At 43.8% G+C, this 14172-nt stretch overlaps 1 protein-coding gene across 1 annotated transcript; it reads right to left on the reverse strand.

The window, feature by feature from the left end:
* Positions 1–95: 95 nt before the first annotated feature.
* On the reverse strand, positions 96–9470 carry Cad89D (cadherin 89D). Its single transcript, XM_065866870.2, has 12 exons — positions 9460–9470; positions 8768–9158; positions 7811–8520; positions 6799–7759; positions 6567–6733; positions 3323–6439; positions 2939–3007; positions 2590–2826; positions 1440–1748; positions 1205–1363; positions 600–809; positions 96–516 (listed from the first exon to the last, which is right to left on the reverse strand). The coding sequence occupies exons 1-12, from the start codon at positions 9468–9470 to the stop codon at positions 192–194; spliced, it is 6666 nt and encodes a 2221-aa protein (XP_065722942.1). The 3' UTR covers positions 96–191.
* Between the last annotated feature and the right edge of the window lie 4702 nt (positions 9471–14172).

The following is a 14172-nucleotide window of genomic DNA, read 5'->3' on the forward strand; positions in this document are numbered from 1 at the left end:
AGCACGTTAGAGCATTTGATCTGATCTAAAAGTATAATATTTCCCCATTGAACATTTATGAACATAAAGGTAAGTACGTTCATTTCTGTTTCCTTTTAAACTCTTATTTATTGCACTTGTTTCTTAACATCTAACATCTAAGCATAGTTTACTAAACTAAAAATTGCACTGTTTTTCTTGCTAAAAAAAACCTAAAACAAAGAATTCGATTTGCTAAACTCGAGGGGGCGGCGAAAGGACTGCTCCAGATTGTGCAACCTCTGCTCCAGGTCGTTCATCGAGTTCCGGAGGGCGTGGCCCCGGGGTCGCAGCGAGATCTGCGGCGACTGCTGCATGAGGTCGTCCTTGACCCCGGAGAAGGAGTGCCGGACGCAGGAGCGCTTCTCGAAACGCGTGTTCTGGTAGTGGGGATGGTGGTTGGAGGGCTGCTGATGTTGGCGGCGCTCGCAGCTGGCACTCCGACAGTTGTGGGCCACCAGTGGCTCATCGGTCTTCAGTGAGTCCTCGTAGGTGTCACTGTTGGAAAGGATGTTCCAGTGTTTATTACAATTGGAAATGCAGAAAAAAGGATTCTAGATTGGGTATGTACTTTTACTCACCTGCTGTCTGTATTTGGATGGGGCTGGCGCAGCTCCAAGTGTGCCTTGGCATGTCTGGGGCAGAGTAATTCCGGATTGTTGCTGCGCTTGGAGCCACCGTGCTGAAAGGAGTCCGGCGAGGTCTCGTACAGCTCGCGACTGCTCAGGAACTCCACCCCGGAGTCCTGACCCGTGGAGTGGAGTGAGAACAGCGAGGTTTCGTAGTTGTTACTGTCAAGGGAATGGTAATACGATTTGTAATTATTATTAGATATTAATCATAATTAGTTTGCTTTGTATAAAAACAGAAAAATATAAAATGTCAAACCCATCTTGGGTTTCCAACCTTTTAAATTACTTTATAATTCTAAAGCCTCATATGGACTTTTTGGAGATAGTTTCAAAGCATAACATAGTGCCTAAACTTTAATATATTATTTTTTGGCTTAGATATAAAGAACCTTAAATATAAATAATTGAACTACAAAAACTTTTTTAACAAACCTTCAACTTAAAAATGTGTATAATATTAAAAGTTATATATGTAACAAATAAATTGTTTCATAATTCAAAGTAAAATTATTAGTAAAATTCTTGAAAAAGAAATTTAAGTTATGTGCACTTACAGATTGTTCACCGGCTGACAGGCATTGTACTTGAGCACAAATGGAGTGCTCCCGGCGCCCACATTTCCGTCGCCTCCACTCGCCGCCGCCGCTGCCGCCTTGACAATCGATTTGGGAAGAGGTACGTCTATATATTCACGCTGCTGCTGTCGCTGTTGCCTGATCGAGGATGGATGGGTTGGTAGGTGTCCAGAATGGAAACACGTTTGACCACACAAGGCCATTCACTACTCACTCGTTCAGGTACTGATGGTGCTGCTGCTGCGTGGCCATCGCCTGCTGTTGATGGTGATGGTGCAACTGCTGCTCCAGTTTCTCGGTGGCTGTGGCCGTCGACTGGGTCTGCGCCGAGGAGCAGACGGACTCCGGCATGAATGCACTCGTGGGCCTCTGACTGCCCGTGCTGCTGCCCTTGCTGCAGCGCTGAGTGTGTCGCTGTTGCCGCTGGCGCCGCTGCTTCTGACCACGAGGGGATCCGATTCCGGCGATGGTATAGGTGAGACCGCCATCCGAGGCGGTAAAATCACGCTGAGACCAGAGACGTCTGCAATTGGACATGCGAAAAAACATAACCAGCTTAGAATAACTGGAAAAAAGTTCTGATACCAATCAAATTGTAGGTTCAACAATATTTAGGATTCATATTAAATTTTTTAAATTTTGTATATAGCAAAATGTTGAGCTTATAAATTAATTTTTATTTATGCATAGATATCGTTGTAAAAGAAAGAAAAACTTAATACTTTTTTTGGCTGTATGTAACTCAAATTCGGTTAGAAAACCAAGGAACTTCTTCTTATATATAGACATTTAACCAAATAAAATGGTAAATTCCAATAGTAACTATAGTTTTACATTTAAGTCTTATTCCTTATTCCTTTCTCAGAGCAGAATGATGATATCTTTAAGAAGACAACCACATTTTTCTCTGTGCAGGATGAGCCGAGTTGATGAGATGAGAGGCGATTTGATTGGCATTCCCATTTGGGATGCTATTGCAGAGATGTCACAAGATCTTCGTCTAATTGCCTCATGTTGCCATTGCCGCATTGTTGCAACTGATGTTGTGTTTGTTGCTTTTTACCGTTATAATTTAATCGGACAGGAGAGGCCCAATGCCAGCCGGTTTATTCAGAGGCTTAGAGCCATCAACCACATTGGCCATGACCATGGCCATTAGCAGTAGCAACAAATACAATGACAGCAGCAGCAACATGATTTGCAATTGACTTAAGATTTATTATGGAGGCCTTTAGCTTAAGCTAAAACTATGGCTAACATGAAATGCATCTATGAGCTACTTTCGAGCGCCCAGTAAGCAGTCTTTCGGTTGCAGTTGCACTTGTATGATAATGATACTCGTACACCACCTCTCTCATTCATACCGTTTTTGGCGCATGCACAGGTAGCAACAGGCGGCCATCAGGGCACCCAGGCTGATCAGGGCGAGAAGAACCACAGTCACGAACTCCAATCCCCCCATGAAACTGGATGAAGAGGCGTGTGTGGGCCGTGGGGATTGTCCAAACTCCGCCAGCTCGATGATGCGAGGCATGGGCTTTCCTCCGTCGAGCTTCTGCTGCTGCAGCTGCAGTGCATCCAGTTGGAGGCCAGCCAGGGACCTGAAAGAAGACATTCAAGTTCATTAATTCGCATGACAGTTCTGGGTCAATCGATTTTCGGTCGGGAATAGCGGCAGAAAGGGGCACGGTTGGGAAAGAGGGGAAAACTTACTCCTGAAGTTGCTCCATTTCCATAATGGAATTCGTGTGCGGATCGACTGCATAGATATAGGCATTGGTGCTGTAAAAGTAGAGAGAAGAAGAACCTGTTAGATGAGGCGGGAGTGTTTTGATTGCATTTAATGGCCAACTATCTTATGTAATGCGGCCAAACTGAACATTTGGTTTGGAATTTGTATGACTTCTTAAAATTCTAAGTTAATAATTTATGAGGTTGAATGGATTGAATCTTTATCTGACACAAATATGATTAAATTTTTGTTAGTTTTTATTATTAGATGGACAGAACCTGTATAAAAGTATACGATATCTAAAAGATACTTCTTAAAGTAAGACTAGGCGGTTTTGAAAGTTGATCTTAAGTATTAAAACTCACGCTGCTTCTAGACCTCCAGAGTATGGTTCCAGTAATCTCACTCGCACATCCTTGCCAATGGCATCGCTCAGGGCCTCCATTAGTCCTTCAATACGACGTTCAACTTCAACAGGCATTCCGGCCACCACCAGGCGCACCTGCTTGGCCTCATCGATAATGTAGACAAAGACGTTGACGATACCACTCCTTCCATCATCAGCACCCATACGATCCGTGGCCTTCACATCAAAACCATAGATGCGTTCGTCTCGGGAAAGGTCCCCCAGTAGGCGAATATTACCAGACAACTCATCGATGCCAAAAAGTCGAGTTGGCTCATTAAGCAGTCTATAGCGTATCTCGGCGTTGAGTCCCTCGTCCAAGTCGTTGGCCACTACTCTCGTTACAGGGTATCCAAAGCTGGCACTCTGCGGGAGAACAGCCACGATCGGTTGACCATTTCCCCGGAACTTTGGTGAATTATCATTTTCGTCCGCTATATGGACCAGAATTCGACACTCGTTGAGCGACAGACCCTCTATTCGTTCATCAACCACTGGATATGAGACCCTGGCATAATTTCTAGCTTCCCGACTCAATCGATCAGCCCGAATCCTTAACTGATACCGGGATATGTGCTCCCTGTCAAAGGGTTTGAGGGCATACAATAGCATATTTTTGGCGTCATATTCAAAGGGCGGATGAGCATCCGTTTCATCCAAGCCCTCTTCCAACCACAGGGACCACCGATAGTTCTCGGGATTGAGGCCAGCACTAAGGTTCAACCGCATCACCTCAATGGGAGCTTCGTTGTTTTCCGTGAGTTTGACCTCATAGTAGGCATGCTGGAATACGGTTACATTGGCAGGAGGTTCTGGTTTGGGAGTGGACTTGGGAGGATCCGTAACTGCCTGTCCCTGGAGATTTACGATCACCACAGCCGTGGCGGACAAAGTTGGACTTCCCACATCCGAGGCTATAACAGAAACATTCAGATGTTCGTAATCATTGTAACCATTAATTCGGGATATTGTAGAGATGGTACCATCTCTGGAGTCGATTTGGAAGAGTGGTGCCTGCATTTCCTGATGACGAATGGAGTACAATACCAGACCATTGCCATTGCCCACATTATCTTTATCAATGGCCGTAAGTTGCCTCACAAAAGTTCCCGGTTGGGTGCTACGATCCAGATATGCTTTATAAACCGGCAACATCATCGTGCGATCTGCCACATTCGGTATAAACTTCACCGCCTTTGTCTGATCATCGTAGCCAATGAACTCCGGACGATTATCGTTGATATCCAGGACATTTACTTCCACATCCACGCTGCTGGACATTCGCTGCATCACTGGGGCATTATCCGTGGCCATCACCTGGAAGCTGTACTTGTCCTTTAGCTCCCGATCGAGTTGCCCAGTGATCTTGAGGACTCCCGATGCTGGTTTGATGGTAAATGGCAGGTGCGAATCACTAAGCGTGTACGTTATATTGGCGTTCTCGCCAAAATCCATGTCTATGGCTGTCAGTTGCCCCAAAACGCTTTCTTTGTACTCCCCCTCTGGGGTATCAAAGCTGTACCAGGACTTCTTGAATGTTGGAGCATGATTATTAACATCCATCACGGTGAATCGCAGGCATGCAGAGTCCTTTAGACCATCTATATCCGTGACAGTTAGATTTAACCAAATCTCGATATTGGCCGACAAAGGATAGTTTACCGATAGCTCTCCGCTAAGTTTGTCGATTGTAAAATACCTCCCTCCCTGAACCCGTAACATTGGCATTCCGGGTGTCCGTTCCACTTGTTCTCCGTGAAGCTCATAGTGCAGCTGGGCATTCTTTCCGTAATCTTCATCACTGGCACTCAGTTGAAGGACCTTCGTACCCACTGGCGTGTCCTCATAGATGGCAAACAGGGGACACTTGATGGACACGGCACGGACCATTCTACGTCGTGATTTAGCTCTAGCCACCACCCCCAATCCTGTCCCAAGTCCCACTGATCTCTCCCGATCTTGATTGTATCTCGGGGATCCGGGAATGTGATAAGGAGGTGGGGCCAGCATCATGGCTGCCGTTGCTTGAGGTGCTGCCAATCCACTCGAACTCTCCACAAAGTAAATCTCCATGTCGGTAGTGTACTCACGGATCTCCAAGCGGGAATCCTTAAACACCGAGATGCGCTCAAACATGGGAGCATTGTCATTTACATCGGCCACGAGAATAGTAAGATGGGCGTATCCAGAGAGACCCCCCGAATCGGTGGCTATAATCTTCAGGTTGTACAACTGTTGTTTCTCTCGATCCAAGCCTTTCTTTCCCGTATAGGAGACGCGGAAATACGGCCCCGAACTGAGCTTAAAGTTCGTTTGCATAAAAGTGGTGTGCAACTCCTGGTACTTGAACTCATCGTTCCATTGATCCGTTAGGTTAAAGATATTGAAGGCCCCTGTTGTGGATGGCATCTTATGCTGAGTGGTATTTCCTGAGGAGCTTCCATTTATATATTCTATGCTAAACTCTTCGCTATAATCGCCTTGGAGCTGGACTCTGAACTCAGCATTTGGTCCTTCATCGGCATCCTGGATGAGAATCGCATGGTTCATCGAAAGCTCCGTGCCCACGGCGCAATTTTCATTGATCAAACCCACATAAGTGAGTGCATTGAACTTGGGAGCATTGTCATTCACGTCATCCACCTTGATATTCACCTGGTAAATGCCAGCTCCACTCACCAATCCCGTGCTGTACTCCACGATCACGGTTAGTTCGTAACTTGCCTGCTGCTCCCGATCCAGTCCGATCAAGGTGAGCAATGTTCCGTCCTCCGTTATGGAGATCTTGTTCACCACCTCCTGCTGATTGGCAATGATATAGCGGAGTTTTATATTTGTATCCCCCACGAGTCGTCTTGGCAATCGACGCTTGGATTTGGAGCTGCGACTCCGGTTTCGACTGCGGAATCTACTGCCCATGGTGAGATTACGTCCTGTATTTTCTGAAGGCATTTCCCGGAAAGTTCCCAGCTCGTTGTTCACCAGATTGATTCCGTTCTTGTACAGCAATTGTCCAATAATGCCACCCACAACGTTCTCCTCTACGTGGAAGTTTATGACGTTCATGTTGATCTCTCTGAAATTAAAGGTATTAAAAAAACTGTGTTTAATACACAAATTCAAAATTGTGATTGGTCTTTATAGCTACATTAACATTTTTTGTTAACCTCCATTGAACTTTGGAAAGTAAAAATAATACTTACTCTATTACAGGTCGCAGGGGCACCTTTTGCTCTGGCTTGTTAACAATATGGATGGTAAGATTTGTGATGAGTACACCTTCATCGGTGAGTTCACCGGGCGAGGCTATTGTGGTCAAAGGCGATGAACTTCGAGACATAACCAGTGTTTGCGAAGAGTTGGCAAAGAGCTGGGGAGATACATAAAATATTAAAACATAATAAAAACAAAGTTTAAAGCAAAAGCTGAACTCACATAATTTGCCACGGCTTCAAACTGGTAGACTTTCCGCTTGAATTCCGATAGTTCCCGTATGACTGTGATAATACCCGATCGCTCTTCGATGGCAAAGGGAACACCCTCTGAATAAGTGTGCAGGAGATCGTACATTATCTCATCCTCTCCGTCGTAGATCAAAGTGGTGCGCACTTGACCCACTGAGGTTCCCAATGGAGTATTCGCACCCACCCAAAATTCGTAAGGGGCACCCACAAAATCAATGGCCTGATCATCAATAGTGGCATAAACTTCAATGGTGATCACTGCCAAGGAGAATCGCCGCTCTGAGGGATTTGTGGGCTGATCACTGGCCTCCACAAAGACTGCAATGCGTCCCCTTCGCAGAGGTCCACCCACATAGATAGTACCGTTCTTGTTATCCAATCGGAAAGGTATGTAACCACTGCCTTTCGGCCTTTGAAGCTCATATAGCAGTTTACCATTGGGACCCTCATCTGGATCGTGAGCGACCACCTGACCAATCACATAGCCAGTGGGAGCATTGATGGGCACTTTGAACTCATATAGATTTCCATGTTCAAACTTTGGCGTATTGTCGTTCGTGTCCAATAAAGTGATCTCCACTTGAACCTTGCTGGGTCCTGGTGTCTTCAAGTGCTTATCATCCAGATACGAAGGATTCCTTTCCAGGGCCTCCACATTTAGTTGGACTGATCTTCGCTGTTCGCGATCTAGCAAGCGATCATCGCGCACAGTAATCCATCCCGTCCGGGAATCTATACGAAAAGCACCCGTAGCATCCTTAGTCTCCACTAGATTGTACAGAAATTCTGAGTTCTCGCCCTGATCGCGATCCACTGCATTAACCTGAAGTACACTGAAGCCGGTGGGCAGGTTCTCCACAATGGAAATGTTGTAGAAATCAGCCTCGAACTCGGGAACATTGTCATTCAGATCCAGAACCTCTACTTCGATGCTGTTAATAAATACTTAAAGTTATTGCTCACTTTCTGATCTGTGTACTCACCGTGCTAAAGCTTTCTTAAGGGGATTATCTTTCTGTCGCGCCTCAAGCTGAAGAACAAAAGTATTGCCTGGTAGACTCTCCTCCTCGAGATCGATTTCTTTTTGCAAATACATGACACCATTGTGAGGATTGACCCGGAACAGCTGACGCTCATTACCCGAAATGATGTCGTATACAAGCGAAGCGTTCAGCGAATCCTGATCGAAGGCCATTATGGGTGGGGCAAAGTACAGGGGTATCCTTATAGGCACACCTGTCATCGGGTAGAACTCATTGACCCTGGTTCGATAGACACCTTCGGTGAATTTCGGCGGTAAATCATCCACATCTCTCACATTGATTGTGATCGTGGTGTTTGCTTGGTTAGCAGGGGTTCCTCGATCCCAAGCAAATATTGGCAGCTTAAATTGCCGGATGCCATTATCAAAGTCCAGTTCCCGCTTCAGGATGAGCAGTGGACGATGGGGACTTTTAAGGGCAAAGTATGGACTTCCATCAGCTGATAATTGCTCTGGAACCGTGGACATGCTAAAGTGAACCTCAGAATTCGGGGTATTGGGCTTGTCCCGATCGAAAGCCTGTACTCCCTCAAAGATGATGCTCTCAATGGATGTGTTCTCATCCACATCGACTACGTAGGGTACGTTAAGAAACTCCGGCGCATTGTCGTTGACATCTTCGATGTACACGGTGATGGAAAGGTAGCTACCCTGAAAATTTTAGAAAAGAATAGGTATTCGGTAGTACTAGCATATATTTTTTAGGAAGAAATGTTTATAAGAATATTAAAAGGAACATTGCTAATTAAAAATATTTTAATTTAATATTTGAAATTGATGCTATTAACATTATACATTTACTATTATTAGAGATTAGGATTTTATTTTTGACGATTTTTAAAGAACCAATAAAATTCAATATCCCCAAATCAGGATTAGCATAGATTAGACAACCAACCTCCTCCAATTTCTCGTGTTTTCCGGCACAGAGGATCCGGAACTTGAGCAGGTTCCGGGGCACATCGCGGTCCACGAGTCGTTCCAGCGATCGGGCCAGACTGATCACCAAGGTGGTGGCATTGTGCTCCGTGAGGTTGAAGTACTTGTGGTCTCCGCTCGCATCGGCTCCCTTGAGGGCAGCCGTGGATCGGGGATAGGCCTGCAGTCGGAGGATCTCCTTGCCCACCTGGGCGTCTTCCCTAAGCCGGATAAAGCGGACACCTTCGCTTTCCGCGGCGACTCCGTCGAGCGTGTGAAACGCACAACTGCCTGAGGTAGCTGAAAAGTGGGGCACCAGATTACAGATTACTATATATAGAAGGTATGTGGCATGTAGAAGAAAAGTAAAACTTTGACAAATTGTCGGTGTTGTTTATTTGGGCATGCAAATTTTTTCGCGCACTCTGAGAACCGAAAACGGAAAAGCCCGAGGAACAACAATTGGAAAATCACCGAGAGCGGAAAATGCGACGTGCGGAGCAAATTGTTGGGGGGCTTTGTGGCAAGGGGGCGTGGCAGAACTGGCGCCAGCTAACCAAAAACTTTCTACGTTTGTCGCGTGGCCCATTCGACTGCGATTTTCATGTGCAGTTGCAACACTTTTCCACATGCATTCAACTGTCTCCCTGTCGCGGATTCTCCCCATCTCACATGGAGACCATGTTGCTCTGATGGCCTGGCTGCAATCAGCTTTTGCAAATTATTTTCTGCTGCCTTAGTTCCCACCCTCATGACATAATTAAGCATTTTTGTTTGCCCACGGCTCGACTGGCTTTTGGGCCCACCAGGCATCCCAATCCCAGCCAAATGCGTTCCGAGTGACAAGAAGACGACACCACCACAACATCGTCTGACTCGCTGACATTTCTCCGAGCTTCATTTTCTTTCTTGTTTTTATTTTTCGGAAGATCTCCTGCAGAGGGAAATTATCATTGTTGCTTTCAGATGCAGATGCAGGTGCAGTGAAATCTTGGCCAGCGTCAAGTATCTTCTGCTTACGGAGATGGAGTTGGAGACAGAGACTTTGTCGGTGGCCCCTTGTCGTTGAAGGCATTGCTGGTTTATTGTCTTATTTGTGGCTTAGTTTTATGCCGCTGCTTGCTGCCATTGCCGCAGTTGTAATTTGAGTTGCAATTTCTATTATTTACTTGCAGTTTCTGGCTCACTTCGGTGTGAACTCTTGGCGTTGGAGGGTTTCCCCTTTTGCTAAGAAAAGCATAGGCTTGTAATTTAGAAATTTTGATAGGATGATTAGTCTAATTCATATATTTTTACATTTATTACTCATTAAGATGTTTTTGTATATGTTTTCTAGATTTAAAACCTGTTTTTTTAGTTTAACATGCGTACGTGAAAAGATCCTAAAACTTTTTTATATCTTGTCTTAAAACCAAAGGTTTTTTTGGAGATAAAACGGTTAATTGTTTAATAATACTGAAATGCCATCTATAAAAGTATATACTTTGAATTTTAAATTTCATGTTAGACAACTGAGAGTCTTATAATAATTCCTTGGAACACAGAACAACAACTCTCATTCATTGATATCAACTTGTTGGTGTTCCTTAATTAACCAGTCATTGATATCAACTTGTTGGTGTTCCTTAATTAACCAAATGTATATTTCACTTAAAGACCATAAAATCTTTGGGTAAAGTCACTCTTCTTGTTCATGCGTTGGTTTGTTTTATTATATTTCACATATGATTTTAATGCCAATGTTTCCCAATCATTTACGACAGTCACAGTCAAATAATTATGCATTGCACTTAACACTTTAAAGATTGGAGACTTTTCGTAACGGTTCTTCAACTCATTTCCCACAACATAAATGTCATTCTCATTGTTCTCATAAAACAGAAATTATATGTAATTCATATGCACCATTCACATGTGGCCCGAACGCTTTAACACTTGCTGGCGGTACAATGTCTAGCAACAATTTAGCCATTCATACTTCGAGTCGAGTTTAGCCATCATCTAGAACATTAAGCTCAGGCGGTCATTCCAAGTAACACAAACGAATTAAGTTTTAATTAGAACATTGCCACACACTCACTGTGCCAGCGACACTTGGGTTCCCAAGTTGGGTTTTCGAGTTCACGATGGGGCGGTCGCGGTCGCAGATTTACTAACTTGGCCGGTGGAAGGTGCCCAGGAGCAGGTTACCGATATATGGGTCAGTCCGTGGCTGGAATTAAGCGGGCTTTAAGTGGGTTAGCTGTCAGTCATTGCATAAACAAATCGGCAGGTTGCAGCATTGAGATAATGGTCTCAAAATAAATCGATTCCTTGCACATTTTTCGCCAGCCCCTGAGGAAAAGCTGTCGCACCAGCATTTAAATTCGAAAATTTGGGTTATTTAACGGTCTGCAAACGAGCCAAACGAGTTGCATGCAGAGAAGAGAGGAGAAGGCAGCAAACGAAAGACTTAGGCGACAAACTGCGTCCAGCACTTGATTTACGCGAACCAACACATTAGCACTCAGATGGAGAGATTCGAGACCAGGGGACACACACACGCACATTAGCCGAGAGATTTATGAACAGATCCCGCCAACTTAAAAAGGCTATAACGGCTTTCGGGGCTTTAACTAGCAACTTGCCTTGCACTTGTCCCGTTTTCGCAGCTTGGGCTAAAACAATTAGCCCAAAAATGGCCACTAGGAGAACCCAAAAACATATGGCTGCCATATCCTGGCAGGCTCTTTTTAGATTTTCACTCGACTTTTCCTTTGATCTGTAGCTATAAGCACTATCCACACGCTCGCATCGCGCTTTAAGCGAAACAACCGACAACGCAAACACCTCGCGACCAACTGAAGCTATCTTCCCAACTGAACTGCAGGCTGAAAACCGAGTGCGATGAGACTAGTTTTTCACACACAGCTAGAAAACAAGAAAAGCCACGACAAGTGGCTGTGGAAAAGCGCTGCCAAGAAAAGTGGGCGGGGTGCTGAGTACTGGGTACTAGGTCTGAGTATCCTTGGCCATATAGACTTGGCTCAGAGACCGTTGCGCTACTATTATTTATTTCTTTAGTGCGTTGCGTGCTGGCTGAAAGACAAAAGCCAGGCCCAGTGGATGAATGAAAGCCAGCCAGAAAGCGAGAAACAAGGAAGGAAGGTCCAATAGCGCCTAAGCCAGCTGGTCGTAAAAGTATAAACAACAAAAGTGATTAACATAAAGCATAAACATGCAGTTCGCTGGGGCTTCAAGCCCTAGGCACTTTTGGATGGTGATGGTGATGATGCCCCTTGATGGTGATGGTAATGGCGATGGCGATGTCGATACCAACGAAGATGCCGCAATGGAAAGCCGAGTCAGCAAGTCTAAAATCAAACAAAACACGGCCAGACAATATAGCGATAATCCGTAGTGAATCCAATATGAACCGAATGGGAACCGCTGCAGTTGCAATAAAGGCATATTAACGGTTCTTGGAGATGCTTACTGCTAAAAAGAATGAAATCTAGGGAGAGCCCATAGGGAGTGGAAAAATGCTAACAAGACAGCCGCAAAGAAAGAGCGAAGAAAGAGCGAAGAAAGACAGAGGCTCAGAAAGACTGAGCAGCGTTTGCATTATGCGGTTTAATAGCTTTACATAACACCTGAGTGGAGACGAAGTCGAAGCAAAAGCAGTGGATGCGACTGACCGACAGCCCACAGCAACCTACGCAAAGGTATGCACTGTAAAAAAGAATTGTGTTTGGCAATAGGACTATCAAATAATGTAAAAGTTCAAACTATACTATAAAAAAATACTAATACTACTTATGTTAATAAATAAAATAGTAGGTACTTTAAATTTTAGTTTTAGGCAACTTTTAAATGGTTCCCTTCTCAAGAAAATAGTGAATAAAATTATTACGATAAGTAAGAAAATTAAAAACAGTGAAATTAACAATGGTTTCTTACAGTGTACGGGCGGCAAGCGGCGCCGTCTTGAAGAGCCGAACCGATCGAGCCAGCGGCTTGGAAAATTGGCGCGTGCGAATGCTCCTGCTTTCTGAGCTCGCTTGTGGTTAGCCACTGCAGTTCGCTGGAAGAATCAATGCTAATCAGCGAGGGCTGCTCGAGAAGTAGGCAAGTGAAAGCAGGAAGATATGCTAATTCATCAGCTTTTTACTTGCCATATCAGGTTGCACATCAGTCATTGGATTCGGTATGAGGCAACCAACAAATTGTGTATGCATCGTTGGGTTAAAGGGATTTCAAAACTCCTGACTAATTAAACTGAACATTTGCGTATAACATTCCTTCTTCTCTTTTTTAAGCCGCTTGCCTACAATATAATCTTTATGTAACTTTCAGTTTTTTGGCCTACGCCGATAGAAATTAATGATCAATTATAGCCATCATATCTTGCAGTTTGGTGCCAGAGTTAACCGATTTCATGTTTTTTGACTGCAAATCTATTTCAACTAGTTTTTGGGATTTGCTGACTGCCACTTTCATTTCCAGTTTACGCAATGACTAGTCCAAGTGACAAAGGCATTTCACAAAAATCATATCAAAATTCACGAATGCGATTGAGTAGCGTAGGAAAAAAACGACAAAAAGATATTGAATAGAGTTTTTTTCCATCAATCATTGTATGATAAAATCCAGATTACATCGAATGTTTAGCTTAGCCCACCTGCTCTACTTTAATGTATTGTATTTAATATAAAAGAAAAACAATGCCGTAACTCACAACGCAACATCGATAATTTGCAAATTGACCTTTTCATTTCTATGTCAACGTTTTGACAAATGATTATTTTTGATAAAAATTATGTTATTGTTAGAAAGCAAAAGGCGGATTAATTTATTCATTTGCATTCAAAACTGCGCGCTCAAAGATCTGGGTCAAATGCTCCATCATCATAGCGTTGTTAGATTTTGGAACTATAGCAGCGCTACCTAGCGAAGGTAGTTACTTTCAAAAACAGCCACCTTGTCAATAGTCGACTTTTTGGCGCCACTGTGCAGAAATTAAAAGAATCAATCGTGGCCAGACCGAAAAAATGCTGTCTCATCTTAAGGGGAGGTTGGTGTTACCAGATTAGGAAAAATATGACTAATCTTCATGAAGAAGAAGAACACATGGCGCCATGATTCAAAAATATTGCACTTTTGAGCTTGATAAGAACAGAGAAGAACGAGAATGGATAATGAAAAAATAGGAGAAAAAAAGGGGGAGAAGGTCGCAAGAGTTTTAAAATCATAGGCAATTTGAAATAGTTAATGACATCTAATTAATCGATACGCAATTAAGTTCTATATCTAGTTCTAGCTCCTTGGCCTTCTGCCATTCTATTATTATTTAAATGCAAAATGGAATAAAATTCAATTTTAAAATCAAAAATGAAATTTTGTAAA

Source organism: Drosophila suzukii, chromosome 3 (genome assembly GCF_043229965.1).
Source record: "Drosophila suzukii chromosome 3, CBGP_Dsuzu_IsoJpt1.0, whole genome shotgun sequence".
In the NCBI taxonomy this organism is placed as follows: Eukaryota; Metazoa; Arthropoda; class Insecta; order Diptera; family Drosophilidae; genus Drosophila; species Drosophila suzukii.